Source organism: Taurulus bubalis, assembly GCF_910589615.1.
Source record: "Taurulus bubalis genome assembly, chromosome: 14".
Taxonomy (NCBI): Eukaryota; Metazoa; Chordata; class Actinopteri; order Perciformes; family Cottidae; genus Taurulus; species Taurulus bubalis.
In genome coordinates this window covers 16,910,327-16,927,617 of record NC_136602.1, presented here as the reverse complement: position 1 = coordinate 16,927,617, position 17,291 = coordinate 16,910,327, and the positions used below count along the sequence as shown (strand labels likewise).

Sequence of the window (17,291 nt, the reverse complement as noted above, 5' to 3'; positions counted from 1 at the left end):
TTAGCAAACAATCATGTGTGATCAACCTTCTCCATCTCTCGCCAAGACTGAATAAGCCTACCGGTCTTTTCCCAAAAGGTCCAACTATTCATCTTGAGGTCAGGAAAGCGTCATCAGCTGTGACCGTCCTGTGAAAGCCGGGCAGAGCTGCAGCCGTGAGCCAGCGTGCACTACAAGCCGGTCCAGCTGCGTCAAAGCAAGGAGGAGCTCAGATTACACAGGGAGAGCGACTTCATTCACAGGGTGAAGGAACGCACGAGTATAAAAATCTGGGTGAGGGTGCATTTTATTTATGGTACCGGTATATTATTGCCTCCATAAATATACCTGCACTGATTGAATGTGAATGAAAAGTAAAATTCAGATTTTACAAAACAGCAAATTTTCAACTAAAATGTCAAACTACCTGCCACTTGTTGGGGGGAAAAAAAATTAAATAAATCACAGTAGATTTCACAATGTACAAATGAATTATGGACAGCATTGATTGCAGTGCTTGGTTGAACTCGAGTTACACCCTAAAGCCTGAGTTAAACCCAAAGGCACGTCTGACACCGACAGGCCATCTGAAGGGACGGACAATCCTTGTGGTATGCATCCAGGTGCTTAGACCAACTCCCGGTAATTACAGCTTTCAGCCATACTTGCCGTTCGTGGAGAAAACAAATAAAACACTTGCACAATTAATTGCATTTAATTTATTGTATAATACTCTGACAGTAAAACAACTTTTCAATGACACTTTTTGTAAAAGTTGTACCATTCTATATTAGGTGTAACAGTCTAGAAAAACAGATTTATCTTAAACTTACAGGCGCAGTCATTTTGACTTAGTGAACTCCATTAGGGCGTCCGTTGGGATATTTTACAGGATATGGTTTTAGTGGACATGCACACAAGGAATGAGAATGGAGAGTACTGGCCTATGCTGGGTTTATGTTGACAAAACAGCAAGTTCTGATTGGAGAAATATAGATGTACCAAGAGAAAAGTGACAGACAATAGTATCATGAGGCTAATGTATGGATATGTCAAATAATGAATACAATTAGACAGATTTCACAGCCAAACTGGTGTGACTGGACAGTTTAGAAGGGGAAATGCACAGCAGGGGCTTTCAGGAATCTAAACCCATTCAGAGCACAAACCTTCCCTTTAAGCTTTGTTGAACAAATACCAAAAAACTAAAGTTAATTTGGATATATTGCCACAATCTCCTCAAGCTCGTTTAAGTGTACCTCAGGGTGAAGACAGTTTGTGCCTGCTGGGAAGTGTAATTAAATACTGTAGCCCTCCAGTTTGATTGGGTTTCCAAGTTTTTCCGCAAACTCCGTCCGGTCGATATCCGACAGGTCATTTATCTGAAGTTTATGCTTGACACCTGTTGAAGAAATAAGTCACTTTATCAGTGAACACTATTCAACTTGAATAGCAATGCCTCGGAAAGTCCAATTCATGAGATGACTGAAAAAGCAACCCTTACCTTCTACGACGCAGTCAATCGCCGTTTTTGAGGAAGCGTACTGCATTTTACTTTTGATTCTGGCAGTTCCAGGAGCCCTAATGGGAAGATAACTCATTATATAAGTGTCCGTCTGTCTCACACACGCACACTTAAGAGTAATTATGCTCTAATTGAAAAGGATGACCTACCACATTATATAGACCAGTTCCTCTTTTTTACTTGATTCCTTGGTTTCATAGTGGCAGTCATACAGAATGTAGCGGCACTCATCTTTGAGCAGCAGACTCTGCAGGAACTTGAAAACGTCCCCCTTGCCTTCCAGATCTTTCTGCACATAACATTTCTCCACTTTAATCTCGCCGTCGATGTGTAATATCACCAATCTTATACGATCCTCCTCGGCATCAGTGTTTTTCACGACTTTCATTTTGTTGAAGAGGAGCTTCACCTCTTCACTGACTCTTACTCCAGACTGTTTTTGAGAAAAAAAGAAACATTACACGTCAGCATTTAGTAAAAAACTAAAAACACAAGGACAATCCAAACCTGTTGCCACATCATAAGAGAAACACTCACAATTGCTTTTTTAACTTGCTTTTCCATATTGAACAATAATAAGAACCATGTCTTAATTGTAGATGCAATTTCATTAATTTTAGTCACAAGTGAAAAAGCAGCTATTTTCAGCACCAAGTCTAATTTGCCAGTTAAGTGTACAAAGTATTGTACAATGAGACGATAAAAGATGATCACAGTATGAGCACTTTAGTGCGATGTGGGCCTTGGTTCCTATTTTTGAGCAGACTCGTTCACTCGTACTTTGGTTTTGAGACAGAAAGCAGAACCTAAAAGGATGAGGAAACAGGAAGTTCTTTTAAAACTAGCATTTGAAGAGAAGTATTATTAAAGCAATTCAATGTGAATCTACCATCTTTCCAGCTGCAACATGCCATGGGTGTAGCTACCCTATGAATATTCAAGGCCCTGGCTCTGTCACATTCCAGTCATTGTGGAACAAGTTAGCACAAGAAAGCCCGCCCCAAGGGATTCTCTGAGAACAAGTTTGAAACACGAACAAAGCTCCCTCCATTTTGGAGGCAAAAACCACACCTTGAACAAGCCTTGTCAGACACTAAACTTGCAATTCACTCAGCACACCATTTCCTCAAAGAAACACCAAATGGAAACCTCACACACACTCTAGATATAATGACGACCAGGCTTCACTGAGTTCACACAGCTTTTACACATGCTGTTAAAATGAGGATATGGCACAAAGTTTTATTATCTCTACATTACATGCCCTGTGGGACACACAAACCACAAAGAAGAAGTTGTTCACTGACACAATTCTAGTCAAAACAGTCACATTATTTGTGAAAGCTACTCACCATTTTGCTTCTGATGTGTGAAGGAAGCAGGCAGCAGAGAAAAAATGGCAGCAGTCAAAATGCTGTAGGGTCATATCAAGGAAGGAGAGCAGGTTGACTCATAAAGGAGGAGCCGGGGTAAATGAGCACACCTCTAAAAGTAGGCTCGCCCCTCTCTTCCCAGGTGTGACACAGTTTCAGCTGCAACCTCAGTATTTGCATCTAATCATATTACATTTGAAGCCTAAATCATAATGGATTCATGTGCGTTGTCGTCTGGCACAATATAAAACATTTTATCAACCTTTCCATCATGAAGTTTGGTCGAGGTAGAGATCTACCGGTTTAGGTAATACCCCAGGTGAGCTTGAGCCAGTCTCTAGTGAGAGTGGCACTTAACACCCTTATATGGAGAACAAACCTGTCTACATGTCTAACTCATCTGCTGTCGACAGCCAATTCAGTGGCCTTATAAGGTAAAAGATGGGATGAGTCCACAAGTTATGTCAAAAGGACCCATCCACCTACAAAAAGTAAGGCGTTGTGCGAAGATTCCAATAGTCATAGTCAATAATTGGATTTGCCAAATCAGCATTAGTCTCAATCCACTCCTTTTAAACACAAATACCATGACACATGTTTACCATTTAACAGGAGTAAACTACAAAATATGAACTTTAAGTGTACATTTTCATTCGTCATCTGTATTTATTTAGTAATGTTATTGTATTGTGTTGTATTGTGCAGTACAGTGTTGTACTATAGTGTTTTCTGTAGAATTGTATTGATAATTTTAAGCCACTAAATTGTGTTAAACCTGCCCAGGGACTACACACTAAAGATGTACTCTCCAGCTAACTCTGGCATATTTACATTGAGGTGGAAAGTGAAATGTTGATCAATGTGAACTGTCCGTGGTAAATAGATAAATAAAGTCATTTAGATCCATTTTTCTCCAGTCACGATCTGTGTGAAGGCTGATGAGTCAGTGCAGTTTAGATGATTCACAAAAAGTTATTCTGGTGCACACAAAAAGAGTGTGCAGACTCAATGCCATGCCTGTTTTTCCCAAATTCACATATAAAAGGAGTGTGATTATACGTACATGACAAAACAGCATTGATTCAAATAGTAAATAGACATGGATCCTATCCCAGGTAAAACATTTTTTTTTAAAAAGAAACAAAGAAGAAAATGTATTTAAACAGTCTTTAGAGTAATAAGACGTTCAACTTCTTTTAGTCCAGAGGTGAAGCTACGAATTAAAGGCCGAGTTCACAGGAGGGAACCGTTGTGTCCTGTCTTTTTCCTCTGTTCCACACCATGACTTTCACAGTGTTGGGCAGTAGTGGCCTGACTTGTTCAACTGCATTTCTCAGTCGCATGGTATACCATCATCTTTTGTTCAGTGAAATTGCTTTTCAGGAGCTTAGCTTTTTCTTTTCTTTTTTTAATCAATCAAGTAGTGCCATAGCGTCCACGTAAGCTACAATGTCCTAAGCGTTGTTGAAGCTCAAGCGCAGAGAGGAGCTCTTTAATGCAGCCTGACATCCAATGCTTCGAATCAGTGGGAAACGCCACCGCCACACACAGGCGTGGACTTGAAGCCGACAGAATGAGGGTGACGTCACTTACCGGTCCATAGACTGATGCACACGAGAATACAGTCATGTGAGCTGGTGTTTACTTGATGGAAAGATGGCAGAGGGTGAAGACCGAGAGGGAGTCGCTGTGTCTTTTGGCCAATGCACAAACATACACTGTTTAATTATGTGTTCATGTTACAGGGAACACTCTTCATTAGTGCAAGGCAAGTGGATCTGTATATTGTATTAAGTTGCATGGTTGCCCATGTTGTAAGATGGAAGTCTGCATTAAATTAAAAAATAATAATAGTGCGAATTATTATTATTATTATAGTTGTTCTGCATGACTTTAAATGCAGTATGTCAATCAGATATGAAAACCTTTTCCTCAGCACTCTTCTTTTGTAAGAGCATTTAATGCATGATGAACCCTCCCTCTACAAAGTGACTATTTTTACATACAGATACTCTGCTTCAGCATCACTGTGGCTTTGCTTCTTCTGTGTGGATCAGTGGTTTAGAGAGTCAGAGTCCCGCCCCACATCCGGACTAGCTTCTGTTCCAAAAAGCAGAATGCATAAATGTCTGCACATGTCATAGCGTGCCTTCTGCCACTAGCTCTGCAAGAACTGGAATCTGTGACTTGTAAAGAAAAACTGAAATATGCTGTATACTTATTACTTGTTGTTATATATCTGTTCTGTTTAGCAAAAGTATGACAGAGTTATCTACAAAACCTCTAGTTTAGTAGCCTGGGGGTTGCTTATATCATTATGACTGTGGTACCAGAGCAAATGGCAGCCAGCAGAAACTTTTCAGAGCAGTAAAAAGGGAAACACAACCCTAAACCACACAGAGCAGGAAATGGCTGCTGCATAACTCTGTCAGTTGAAAACTTCATGCTGCTGCAAGCTCAGTGACGTCAAGGTAGCAGAGCCAGTATGAGAGCTCTGACATCTACTGGTGGATTGTGGATACTGAATTGGCCATCTGTGTTTGCGTTGTTATGATGCCTAAATCTGTTGCAGTCTGTGGGGAGTGATACCATCTGCCACCAAAAACAAGGGCCAGTGTGTATAGAGTTAAGATTGTGCATCAAAAATATAATTTTAACGGTCTAAGTGATGGATTTTTTTTCGGCCAACCCTTAAAAAAAAGAAGACATAATTGTATATATATATATATATATATATATATATATATATATATATATATATATATATATATATATATATATATATACAATTGTACATATATTCAATTAACTAAATATATATATATATATATATTTTAATGAATATTAAAATCCCACATATTGCATGTATTAAAGGACATGTTATGTGCCATGATCATGGATTTCATCTGTAAGTGGCAGTACAATTAAAAGATCAGTACATTTTGGGAAATCTTTTTTGTTTGTTTTCTTGCCAATAATTAGATAATAAGATAAGATAATAAGCAGAGAGGCCCAGGAGAACCAGAACCAGGACTGAGCGGATTAGACTGTCAGACCATGCTGCAGTAAAATAAGTTTCATTTTAAGACTCTCTGGTGCGCAAAAACTACTGCCTTTATCCACAGGGACTGCCAAAAGCCCAAAAGTTCCTCATAGTAGCTAGAAACAAATGAGATATAATGGGGTTAATTAGTGTATTTAAAGTTGCTGGATTTTTTTTAAACCTGTTTTAAGTCTTTATGCTAAGCTAAGCTAACTAGCAGCTGGTGATAGCCTCATATGTACCGTACAGACATGAGAGTGGTAGCATAATGCTCTTGTGTACCTCACCGCAAGAGAACAGGTTAGTGTATTGCCAAAAACGCTAAACTATTAGTAGGCTACTTGGACATTCTCATTGATTGATAACGCTGAATGAACAGATTCTTATTTGCGGGACATTGTGGTTTTATTATGTTTGTAGATGATCAAACTTAATCAAATGATTTCCCTTCAAAATCAATACCCTTTGATTAAGGTGTACATACAACCAACATTGTTTAATATTCAGATATATTGACTCTTCAACCCCAGTCTGGATTCTTCAACTGTTGATATTCAGAGCTCCTTTCTACAACATCGCCAATTCCAGCCACTGTGGATGAAAACACAAGCACACGTCACTGTGTGCTCCATACACCCTTTCTTTATATTTTTGTGTCATCACAGTTGGGCTCTTACCTCCATGAAATCCATTTTTATCTTGCCAGACCCATCCTTGTCCAGGGTCTTGAAGACGTCTGTTGTTGATAAAAGAAACACCATAACTCATATAATAATGTCTGCGTGGCTGCATGGCACATCAAATGTGGTCACAATGACAACAACTCACTGAAGAGCGACTCCAAGCGGACCATGCTACACACAAAGTTGTCAAAGTCAATGGTGAAGTCTTTGTCACTGTAGCGGGCCACAATGATCTGATGGAGAGGGCTGTTGAGAGAGAAACCTGCCGGGATGCAAAAGTGTGAGCTTCTTACACATCTATCTATCACAAAATGAAAAACGTGAAGACAAAGAAAGTCACCCTCTTCACAATGGACACAAACTTATATAAACAGCTCTCTTTTACATGTTCGATTCATTGAATATTGTTTTGTGGCTGTGATAACTCCATGTAAATCCCAAAGCAGTATCCTCTATCCTCTAACTCCTTAAGGTAGAGGAAACTGACTGCAGATAAATATATTGTGAAATAGACTTCTCACCAGAATCCTCAACAGCCATCCTCATCTCAGATGAGCTCATACAGCCGCTCTGGTCTACGTCTCTCTCTTTGTACACAACCTAATGGAGAGCCAGCAAGTTAGTGTGTGTGCTATCACCATTCTACTGATACAGTATACACATAATACGTTAATGCAGATGGCAAGAAATATGGAACACACCAGGAACTTCTCAATCTTTGTCCACAGAATCTTAAATTCTACCAGTCCCAGCTTTCCACTTCCATCTTTCTTTGCAGTGTGTGAAGGAAAAGAGCAATGGAAGGAGCAATGTGTGGCAGGCTGTCGACCTCTATCAGACATGACCTTTTGCGTGGGTCGTTAAATAAACTTTCAAATCTAAATTCTAGTGGAGATCCAGAGATCCAAAGAAGTTCCCAAATGTGCCAGGGGTAGGGGGTTAGGGGGAATAACACACAACATTTAAAATATCTCCATTTGATCAAAGTCAATGAATACTTTGATTTGAATATGTCTATCAAAATATACATCACATCATATATAATCAATAAAAACAAGCTTTTTAGAAAATACTCTCAGAAGGTAGCATACAGAATATTGTATACAGCCTTAAAGGGATAGTTTCACATTTTAGGAAATATACTTTTTAACTTTCTTACTGAGGGTTAGACAGGAAAACAGGATGTTAAGAGGTTAATAGTTTTGTGTATGTTTCTTGACATAACTCATAATTTAACCTTATGGCATCAAGCCCTGTTTTCCAAAAACCCGAATGGTTAATATACCCATACTAAATTCTGATTATCTCCTCAACCACAAGGCCTATTTGAATAATTTAAAAAGGTATAATATACAGAAAACCCTTGGTAACATAGATAATGAGTTAATATATATGTTACTAGTTTATTGGTTTATGATGCACAGAAAAAGAAAACAATAAATAATTAAAAGTTGTATTTTCTTATCGTAACTATATTTGCTATATTTTTTACTATATAACATAGCTGTATATTTTAAGAGTATCTGTGCAAAGTTTGGATTTGATTGAGTGAAGTTAAGTATTTTTAATAATTAAAGGATACGTCCAGCAGATTGATCATGTTGCGGCAGGTCGTCAGGCTAAACCCACTGGTTTTGATGTCTTTTCCTGAAATTGAATAAAACACAGGGGTAAATTGCTGCGAGGGTCAGGTGCACATCCATGCACATACTAAACTTGACTGAAAGAAGAGAAAGAAAGAATTTGTTACTCTTCATCACCACTCGGTTGAGGATTTTCTGCAGCTCGAATGCAGAAATCTCTACATCCTAAGAATCATATGACAACGACACTATGTAAATTATAAACAATGATTTGAGACCACAAGATAATGTGTCTAATCTTTATCATATACTTACATGTCCAGAAAGCTGTCCAAACAGTCTCTTGAATCTGTCACTGATGTCGTCTTCATCAATAGCAATCTATAGATGACAAAGGAATATTTTTTTTCGTCTGCTTTGTTAAAAAACAATCTTCAGATATGATGTTCTGTATATAAAGGGATATGACTTCACCTGCTCAACATGGCAGTCTACAGGATCATCAATCTCTCTGAAAGCAGCAAGAAGTCATACTTATCAATTTGAATGATTTTCAGTATCACTTGTCATTGTAAAATTGCAATTGTTTGTGAAAGGAACATGCTGGAAAGCTGCCTGTTTCTCCGAGAACACCCGCACGTAAAAGTCCCCGTTCTTGTTGGGCTCAAAGGTGGAGGGGATGATGAGGTATTCTCCTGGAGGAAGACAGAAGTGGCTGCACACTTCTCTCAGGTTGATGAAGGTCTCGGAGCGTGCGGCTGAAGCGTTGCGCATGAAGAAGTTTTTCTTCAGGTGCACTTGCTTTTGGCCAGAGTACTGGAAAATGACACACATGCAGTGCAGTCACACGAGGGCGCCTCTCAGACTTTCCACTTTTTATTAACCTTTATAAAACAGACCTAGGCTTCTGCTCGAAAATTGCATACCCAAACTAAAAAGGGTTTATCTCTGCAACCACTAGGGCTATTTGAATAATTTGGTGTTATAATAAAATGCTACAGATGTGAGATTGTTTTCAGATGTGTAAATATAAGTATATATGTTACAGGTTAAGAGTAAATCAAAATGACACACAGCAAAAATGAAAACGTTTTAGGTTCACCTAGAAAAAAAGCACTTTCAGGATAATTATTTCTATGGAATGATGCAGCTGTAAGGTCTAAACCTCTCCCAAATCATAGCACAATATGTGAACATTCTCTCTGCAAAGTTTGACTGAAGCAGAACAAAGTTAGAGAGGGTTTAGTACAGAGAAAATTAGACATTTGGGCACATTTGTCTGTGCCATTTGAATTTTCTCATGTACTAAACCATATATTTCACTTGTACATTACTTATGGTATTTGATCATGATTTAGAGTTTTAAATAACAATCTTTCAGCCCCTCCCTCCCCCCCGGATTGGTTTTAATATTGTGTAATTAGAGAAATTAAACCATTTCTTCTTTGAATACTCATTCTTCATGAAACACTAGTGTTGTGTCTTCATCTTTGTAAACATACCCCCTCAGGCAGCTAGAAAAAAACAAAAACAATCATATGTCAGAATAGATACACATATTAAATACAATTACATGATGTCACAAGTATTATCACTTACCTCGTATATGGCAAAGCCGATGGTCTCTGTGTCCTGCCCCATTTTCCTCATCTTGCGCCTGTTCTTCTGCATCAAGCCCACAATGAAGGTGCAGCCCTCCTCACCATCATCTGGGTCATCATCCACCTCTTCCAGCTTTATGACAAACTGAGGATTCATCCAGAAGGAATCTAGGAAGGCAAGCAATGTTTATAAATATATATGTTGTCCGTATACAAGATTAGTATAGAATATATCTTCAATCAATCCCTCCAAACAAGGATATTTCACAAAGTTATTCCTGTTCATAAAAGTAGAGAGAGAGACATCCGTTCTCCAATTACACAACAGACCGATTACTCTGCTTTCTCAGTTCTCAACATTTTTAGAATGAAAATTTAATAGAAAGACTTGATCATTTCATAGAAAACAGTTGTTGAAAAACAAAAGTTGTGACCATAATTATGGCTTCAGAGTAAACAGGCCCACCTCAATGGCAGTGATTGGCTACTAGAAGAGATATTTACAATGGACAATAAATACTATACTATGTTGATGTTAAAAACTTTAAAAAAAACATACTCATGGTTAAGAAATAACCTTAATGATCAATATTTACAAATAAATAATGTTGAATCTGATTTGTTTCAGGTTTCTGTGAGGTTCCACAAGGCTCGGCCCTAAACTGTTTATACTGGACAGTGAATTATATTTGTGAAGTGTAAAAGTTTGGAGAATATGGTGGAAAAGGGAATTTTGTTGTTTCTGTTTTTGTTTTGTTTTTGTCAACCTTGTGAAAAAGGTTGCTTTTTAAAATATGCAATGTATAAATGGTATAGGTAAAACAAGCTTTCCATCTCCTTTTTGGTCAATATGAGTTTTTGTATGCATTCTTTCTGAAAGATTGCCAATAAGGACCGAAATAAATTATTACTTCTACTACTACTATTTTATGACACACGTAAACCAATGCCCGAGGTACGATTGTGAAACTGGTCATACTTGGAAAGTTTCTGCAGCCACCAGCTGAAACGTCTCTTCTCCAAGTTTCCTCAAACTCAGACTCTGCCCATTTCTTGAAGTCATCGCCTGTGAGTGCATCAGGGGTGAGGTTGCAGATCTCAAGGCGGGAATATTGACGCAGGAAGTCGGAAAACGACATCCTGTGGACAAAACGGTATGAGGAAAATAAAACAACTAAAACGAATAGAAACTACAACATAATTTGCTTAAATTGCTCTTTTCCTCTCACTGGAGTATCAACAATATAAGTATATAGAGTATATAGAATAAAAAGAGTATTTCAGCACTGGGAACCCAGAAGAGGAAGAAGCGTGGTTTCAGTGAGGTTTACCAGAACTCCCCATCCTCACAACGTTTGATCAGCCTCGTCCGGTCATCGTCACTCACATATCTCCACTCAGAAGACCTAGAAAAAATCCATTACAAACATAGTTGGAACTATTTTGTGTGATGAGGTTAAAACATGGTTGACATGAACTACAGGTCTGCACTAATGTCACACACTCCACCTACACTCTGAGCACAAGGACAAGCTTTAGAGCCAGAGTGTAACAGCTTTTGTTACCACAGGATATACCAGCCAATCCACTGGGTGTGTATGTCTTTCTTTGTGTTACACACATGACAAAAATACACAAACACTTAATACCCTCTTTCAAACAAAGGGTGTAGATGTTTCAGTTAGGCTGGGTCCTCTTATGAACTACACAAAAGGCGTAATTGGGAAAGCCCATTTATGATAAGTGGTTGAAAGCAGTCAGTTCAAAATGTAATTTAAAAATGTGGGTTGATCAGATCACAGTGTCACTCGTGTGAGGACAGGATTCATTTTATGAAGTTGGTGCCTAGGTCTCCCCCTAGTCCTCCAGATTATTCCTCTGGTACCAAGGTCACATGTGTCTGAGGGTAGACACCCTGAAGGAGAGCGATTGGGATATTGGTGTTTTTTTTGTCAGGGATTGGTTGGAGGTGCAGTTAGTTTATGGCTGTCAGCTAAGAATAAGGTGGCTCAATGGGACATGCCTGTATATAGATACATGTTTGGTTGTACATAGTTATTCTGTGGTGGAAGCAGTTCAGAGGGTGTGTGTAATGACCCTCTCTGAGCCAGCCTCCTCTTGTGGGTGAAGTTGGGTCATTAATTGGAGTTTCAGATCAGCTGGGCTGCAAGACTATGCAAACTGGTTTCAGCCAGGCCGCCTTTATCCCTCCCTCGCATGCACTCTGTTTATTTTGATTTATTTCATCATTACACAAATGTCCCTTATTAGATATGTAAAATACACCTATTTTTAGTTACAACTCCCTCAAAACCAAATGTCGACTTCATGGTGGTGATAGAGGAAGTAAAGTCATCCGTATACATAATCTATAGCAGTGATTCTCAACTGGTGGGACCCGTTTTCAGTGGGTCGCAGGCCTTTGCGTGAAAAAAAATTATCCTGTGGTTTTATTTTGAAGGGACTTTTTTTATGCAGCGGAGTGTCGTTATTTTGCCGGCTCTGGTTTCAACTTGGTTTGCACTTGTCCCTCCATGTTTTCAGCAGCGTGTGCCAGGTTGGGTCAAACCATCCAGATATGGGGGAGACTCTGGGTTTTAAATAATAATTAAATTAAACTAAATTATACTGAATATAAAATTCACAACTGAGAGGAAAAAACTGAGGAGAATTGAGTGCTGCTTAATTTTCTGTAAAGCACAATGTTTTTCAGTATTTACCTACTGATGAGGTAATCACAAGAAAAGTTAATTTTTTATATATGAATCCTTTTGAATTACACTTTTTGTTTAATTTCTTTTGAATTTGAGGAAAAGCTGCTCCTCAAGACGATGACTTGTTCCATAATAAAGTGTTTGTCATAGATTTAGTGAGTGTGTATTCTCAGTTAAAGTTAGGTAATTTGAGTGTTTTTGAAACTACTTCTTAGTTGTTGGACTTTTTTGTTTGTGCATGAAAGCTGTTGAGTCTGTTTAAAAATGTCTGAAGATTCTGAATGGTTATGTATGTTGTTATACCTTGTGTCCTGAAGATGCACTTTGGGTTTTTTAATTAAAATGCAGCTAATTGAGTGTAAAAGGGAATAGTTCCCTCTCTAGCATCGCCACCAGCTGGTCGTTTTGGTTTATCATAAACTTGTTTTTGTGTTGGCATACATATTCTGTACTATCTCAGGTTAAAACTGCACCATGTTTTCATTAAATTAATTTGAGAAGTTGAGAATGTTCCTCGATTTGGGTGATGGTGGGTACCGGAGCCAGACCAGTTGAGAACCACTGATCTATAGCAACCATGAATGTGAAAAATCCACCCAGTTGATGTTGAGATGTCCATCCATCCATATATATCTGTAACTGCTTATCATATTGATGGTTTTCTTGAGGGTCCTATTTAGGATCCTATTCAGCCGAGCCCAGCTGACATTGGGCAAAGGCTTTGTTGAAATATTCCACCGGTTAAGTGAAAACTTGCTAGAACTGTGAATGGTAATATAATTCAAGTCTGGGGATCACCACAGTCATAAGGCGTCATCCTCTGGGGACCATGGCCATCTGTACTAAATGTCAGGGTCATTTCTGTAATCATTTGTAGTGTGCTCATCGACGGACCTATGTGGAATGGGGAATGCTCCCCATAGAAGGTCTTTGAACGCGGCCCTCAGGCTGGCTCCTCCCCCAATCAGCGCCGATATATAAGGCACCTGTTGTCATGGCCTCAGTCCCCTTTTGGTTCCTGTCCTGCTGAGCCCATTCTACGTGTTTTTCTTTTGTTTGTTTTGCCATGCCTGTTTTACTGTTCTTCTGTTTTTGCATGGTTTGGCTGTGATTTTATTCTGCATGTTTTGGCTTTTAGTGTCGTTGAATATATATTCTTTTAATTCCTGTAATAAACCTCTGGTTCATTTTATAACATGTCTCTGGCCCAATATCAGTAAAGTATCTGTGTGTTCTTAACAAATTCTAAAGACTGAATCTTAGGGTTCCCCCTTCCCCTAAGACCCAGTCACATTCATCAGCACCCCTATATCCACATGTTGCTAACAAGGGCTAAAAACTAGAGTACAATGATAACTACGAGAGATCATATGAGCATGTTCATTGCATTACCCTTAAACCCTCACCCCCTGAAGTCTACAATACTCACTTGTCACTCCAGGCTCCATTCCACTCCACCTGACCCCATGGGTTTCTAATCCTGATCAGCTGCTCCGTGTCTCCTCTGTACTTCACCTGACAACAGAATAAGGTGTCAATTACTCTCAAAGAGAAAAAACACATAAGAGAAACCTTAAAAAGAATACAAATGTAGTAAAAGAGGTAAAACTATGACGTAAATCCTTCCTCAGGTCGCCAAATTGTAACATATATGACAGCATACAGCCACTGCAGCTTCACTTGTATGATCTGTATACAGACACAAACATTTCCTCACCTGCTCCGCCCCTGTCACAGAGTAGGCATGGCCCTTCACCAGCTTGCAATATGTGACGGCTTCTGAGTCGGACGAGCTGGTAATCTGGGATAGAGAGAAAAAGCGTGTGAGGTAAAAACAACCAGATATTGCAAACAACCTGAGTGTGAAAAACAATAAGCTCAAACAAACATCAATGGAGCATCCCAGAAGGGAGCCTCTGTCCAAGGCCTTCTTAATGATTTTGAAGAGGTGGGGATGTGGATTGCTCAGTTCATGCTTCTCAGCAATGCCTCCTGTGAAATCCTCGAACCCCTCAGTGGTGCTGCCTCCGGAAAGAGCCTCGTAGGATCCATTTATTCTAAAGAGAAACAGAGTTTGTGGATTACTAGACCAGAAAAAGAGGTACCGACAAACAGAAAGGTATCCAGATGCTCCAGTCTTCCATACTTGGCATAGGCCTTCTCCAACAGCGCGCTCCAAAACTCAGAGCTCTCCTCTGAGTGAACAAACAGCAGCTCTCCATTTTTGGTGGGCAAGCGGTCGTCAACCACCACATCCACCCACTCACCAAACTGCCAGAACTGGGAGCCACAGAGAGGACACGATCAGTCGAATCAAACCTCACTAAAGCTTTAAAGTGACTGTGGTGTGTGTCAAGCACCTCAAAGTGAAAGATGCCAACGTAGTCTTTCTCAAAGCTTTGGTCGTGGGGGACAACGCGAGACAAGACCTGTTTGTTGAGAGTCAAGGAGGCGATGGCTGCCAGGAGCCAGCAGTCACCTGAACACAAGGAAATAGTGTTAGTAAAGGAAACTCCTGTGTGAAATCTCAGGTAACCTCCAGAGGATTTCAAATTGTCACATGTTGGCTTCATTTCAGGGCGGTGGTTGCTCAGGAGGTAGAGCATGGAGCCAAATCCAGGGCAATTGTTTTGTTCATTTGACAACAAGATTTGAACTTGAAAATGTAAGTTTTGGTCTTGAACTTTGAAAAATTCAACAATGTATTCGAAATAAAAATAAGTGTATGATACGTTTTTGGGAGTTAAATATTATTTTGATTCAGTTCTGTTTTTGGGGGGGGGGGGGATAAAATATATTTTTTCAGTTTCCAGTAATAGATCTTATATTTTCAACTCTTTTTTTTACGATTTCAAATCTTATATTTTCGTCTTCAAATACATTTTTCAGATTCAAATAATTTTTTCAAATAAACAAAACTATTGCCCTGGATTTGGCTCCGTAGGGGCGTTTGTCCACTTGTCCGAAGGTAGTTTGATCCCTGGCCCCTGCAGTCTACATGTTGATGTGTCCTTGGACAAGTCACTGAACCCCAAATGTGCCTGTGAATGTTTATCGCTCCTGATGAGCAGGTGACACCTGGTATGGAAGTCTCTTCCACCAGTGTGTGAATGCTGACTTGTGTTGTGAAGCATATTGAGTAGTCGCTATAGGACTAGAAAAGTGCTACACAAATACACATAATTTACCATTGCATCATGACACCTTTCCAAAACATATTAGGTATGCAGTTTGATTGCACACACACCTCTGTTGGGAAAATTGTCTCGTCTCTCTTTACTTCTTAGCTGTAAACAAGTCGAGTCTCACACACTAATGCGTGCTTCTTGCCAAACTGGTTGTGAACAGAGAAAACTGAAGAAGTCAGATGAGTTACGGCTGATGTCAGTGCACAGGCATTCACTTGGAGGTAGTTTTGGATTTTATTTCAGTGTCGTTTAGTTACAAAAGTATTGTCGAAATACAGTTTATAGAGATTAAAACTAGGCAAGCAAATAAGCAGTAAGCAACACTAGGTGATTTATTGTATTCACATCTGCTAGCAGCCTAAGATAAGCATGCAAAAACATTCATTCAAATAGTTGGAGATGGAAATCAATGTGTTCTTTGTAAAATACAGTAAATTTCTAATTGTGCCATCAAAATGTATTTGAATGTAATTCGATAGGAAAGTAAGGTAAGTTATTAGTGGAGATCTGTTTTAAAGGTAACATTGTTGGAGGAATGTATGACTTTGTGTGTTTGAGTGTCTCACCAAGTGCTCCTTGACAAATGTCAGTCCTGGTGGCATTTTCAACTATGAATTGTGGATTGGAACACAATTCCTGAGGGAAAAACAAGAGTAAAAATTGTGACAAATTGTAATGATCCCTCACATCACCACTTCTCTAATATTATACCCATCCATATCTGGATGATTATGTTTTGCTGGATATGAGAATTACTCAGATATAATGAAACATTGTAGCTTTTTGGATCCTGACCCACTGCAGGAACACAATATCCACTTAAAGCATTGCAGTCTGTGAGATAAAACCACAATATGTGGTGTGAGGACAAGCAGGAACAAGTTCACATTACCAAACAGTTACAAATATCTAATATTTGTGAAGCGTGTAGCCTATTGGGTGACTTATATGGAAAAGAGGATTTGACAAAATAATATCAGTTCGACAAACCGTCCTTTAAAATAAGATATTGTAACGTGTTCCATCTTATTAACTGAATCTTTTGGCAAATGTTTCCATCTACTCATTGTACCCACCCTGGGTCTTTTCCAGGTGATGCCCCGTACTTTGGAGGAATTTGGTCCAAGTTCGTTATACCCTAAGGATGAGGGCAGAGCTTCAAAGCAGTCATCCTGAAACAGCTGTCCTCTCTCCAGACAGCTCCGCCTCAGCGCTTCATAGTCCTGGTTGAGGAATTTCACCGCATGAGAGTTGGTTCCGATCCCGTGAGATTTTTCTCGGTTGTGCTGAAGTTTTGCTGCAATGCCGGACATTTTGAAAGATTTATAGACTGTCTCTATGTCTGCGACTGTCTCCCAGTGTGTGTGTGCAGTTAGACAGGCTCTGTGTTGTATGTGCAGCTCAACTGTCTCCACACCCTTTATTGTTCATACCAGACAGCAAACTGGCTCTGCCTCACCTGTTTCACCCCGCCTACTCTACAGCTGGCTTTGGTTGTGATGGACCGTGATCGGCACACATGCGGTCCACATGGATGGATGAGTGAAACTCATGCTGCTCCCCAAAAAACTCAGTGAAAATAAACTTCATCTGATATAGCTC

At 39.3% G+C, this 17,291-nt stretch overlaps 2 protein-coding genes across 2 annotated transcripts; both read right to left on the bottom strand.

The window, feature by feature from the left end:
- Window positions 1-682: 682 nt before the first annotated feature.
- cfl1l (cofilin 1 (non-muscle), like) lies at window positions 683-2,983 on the bottom strand. The gene is made up of 4 exons (XM_079230148.1): window positions 2,857-2,983; window positions 1,654-1,937; window positions 1,484-1,560; window positions 683-1,381 (listed from the first exon to the last, which is right to left on the bottom strand). The coding sequence occupies exons 1-4, from the start codon at window positions 2,857-2,859 to the stop codon at window positions 1,278-1,280; spliced, it is 468 nt and encodes a 155-aa protein (XP_079086274.1). The 5' UTR covers window positions 2,860-2,983; the 3' UTR covers window positions 683-1,277.
- A 3,323-nt stretch (window positions 2,984-6,306) lies between these two features.
- On the bottom strand, window positions 6,307-17,153 carry LOC306746778 (calpain-2 catalytic subunit-like). Its single transcript, XM_079229751.1, has 21 exons — window positions 16,766-17,153; window positions 16,256-16,325; window positions 14,862-14,980; window positions 14,648-14,781; window positions 14,390-14,558; window positions 14,219-14,302; window positions 13,931-14,016; window positions 11,119-11,193; window positions 10,767-10,927; window positions 9,786-9,955; window positions 9,689-9,700; window positions 8,787-9,002; window positions 8,661-8,693; window positions 8,502-8,567; window positions 8,354-8,411; window positions 8,186-8,250; window positions 7,305-7,373; window positions 7,125-7,203; window positions 6,749-6,865; window positions 6,598-6,656; window positions 6,307-6,511 (listed from the first exon to the last, which is right to left on the bottom strand). The coding sequence occupies exons 1-21, from the start codon at window positions 17,000-17,002 to the stop codon at window positions 6,488-6,490; spliced, it is 2,103 nt and encodes a 700-aa protein (XP_079085877.1). The 5' UTR covers window positions 17,003-17,153; the 3' UTR covers window positions 6,307-6,487.
- Window positions 17,154-17,291: the final 138 nt, after the last annotated feature.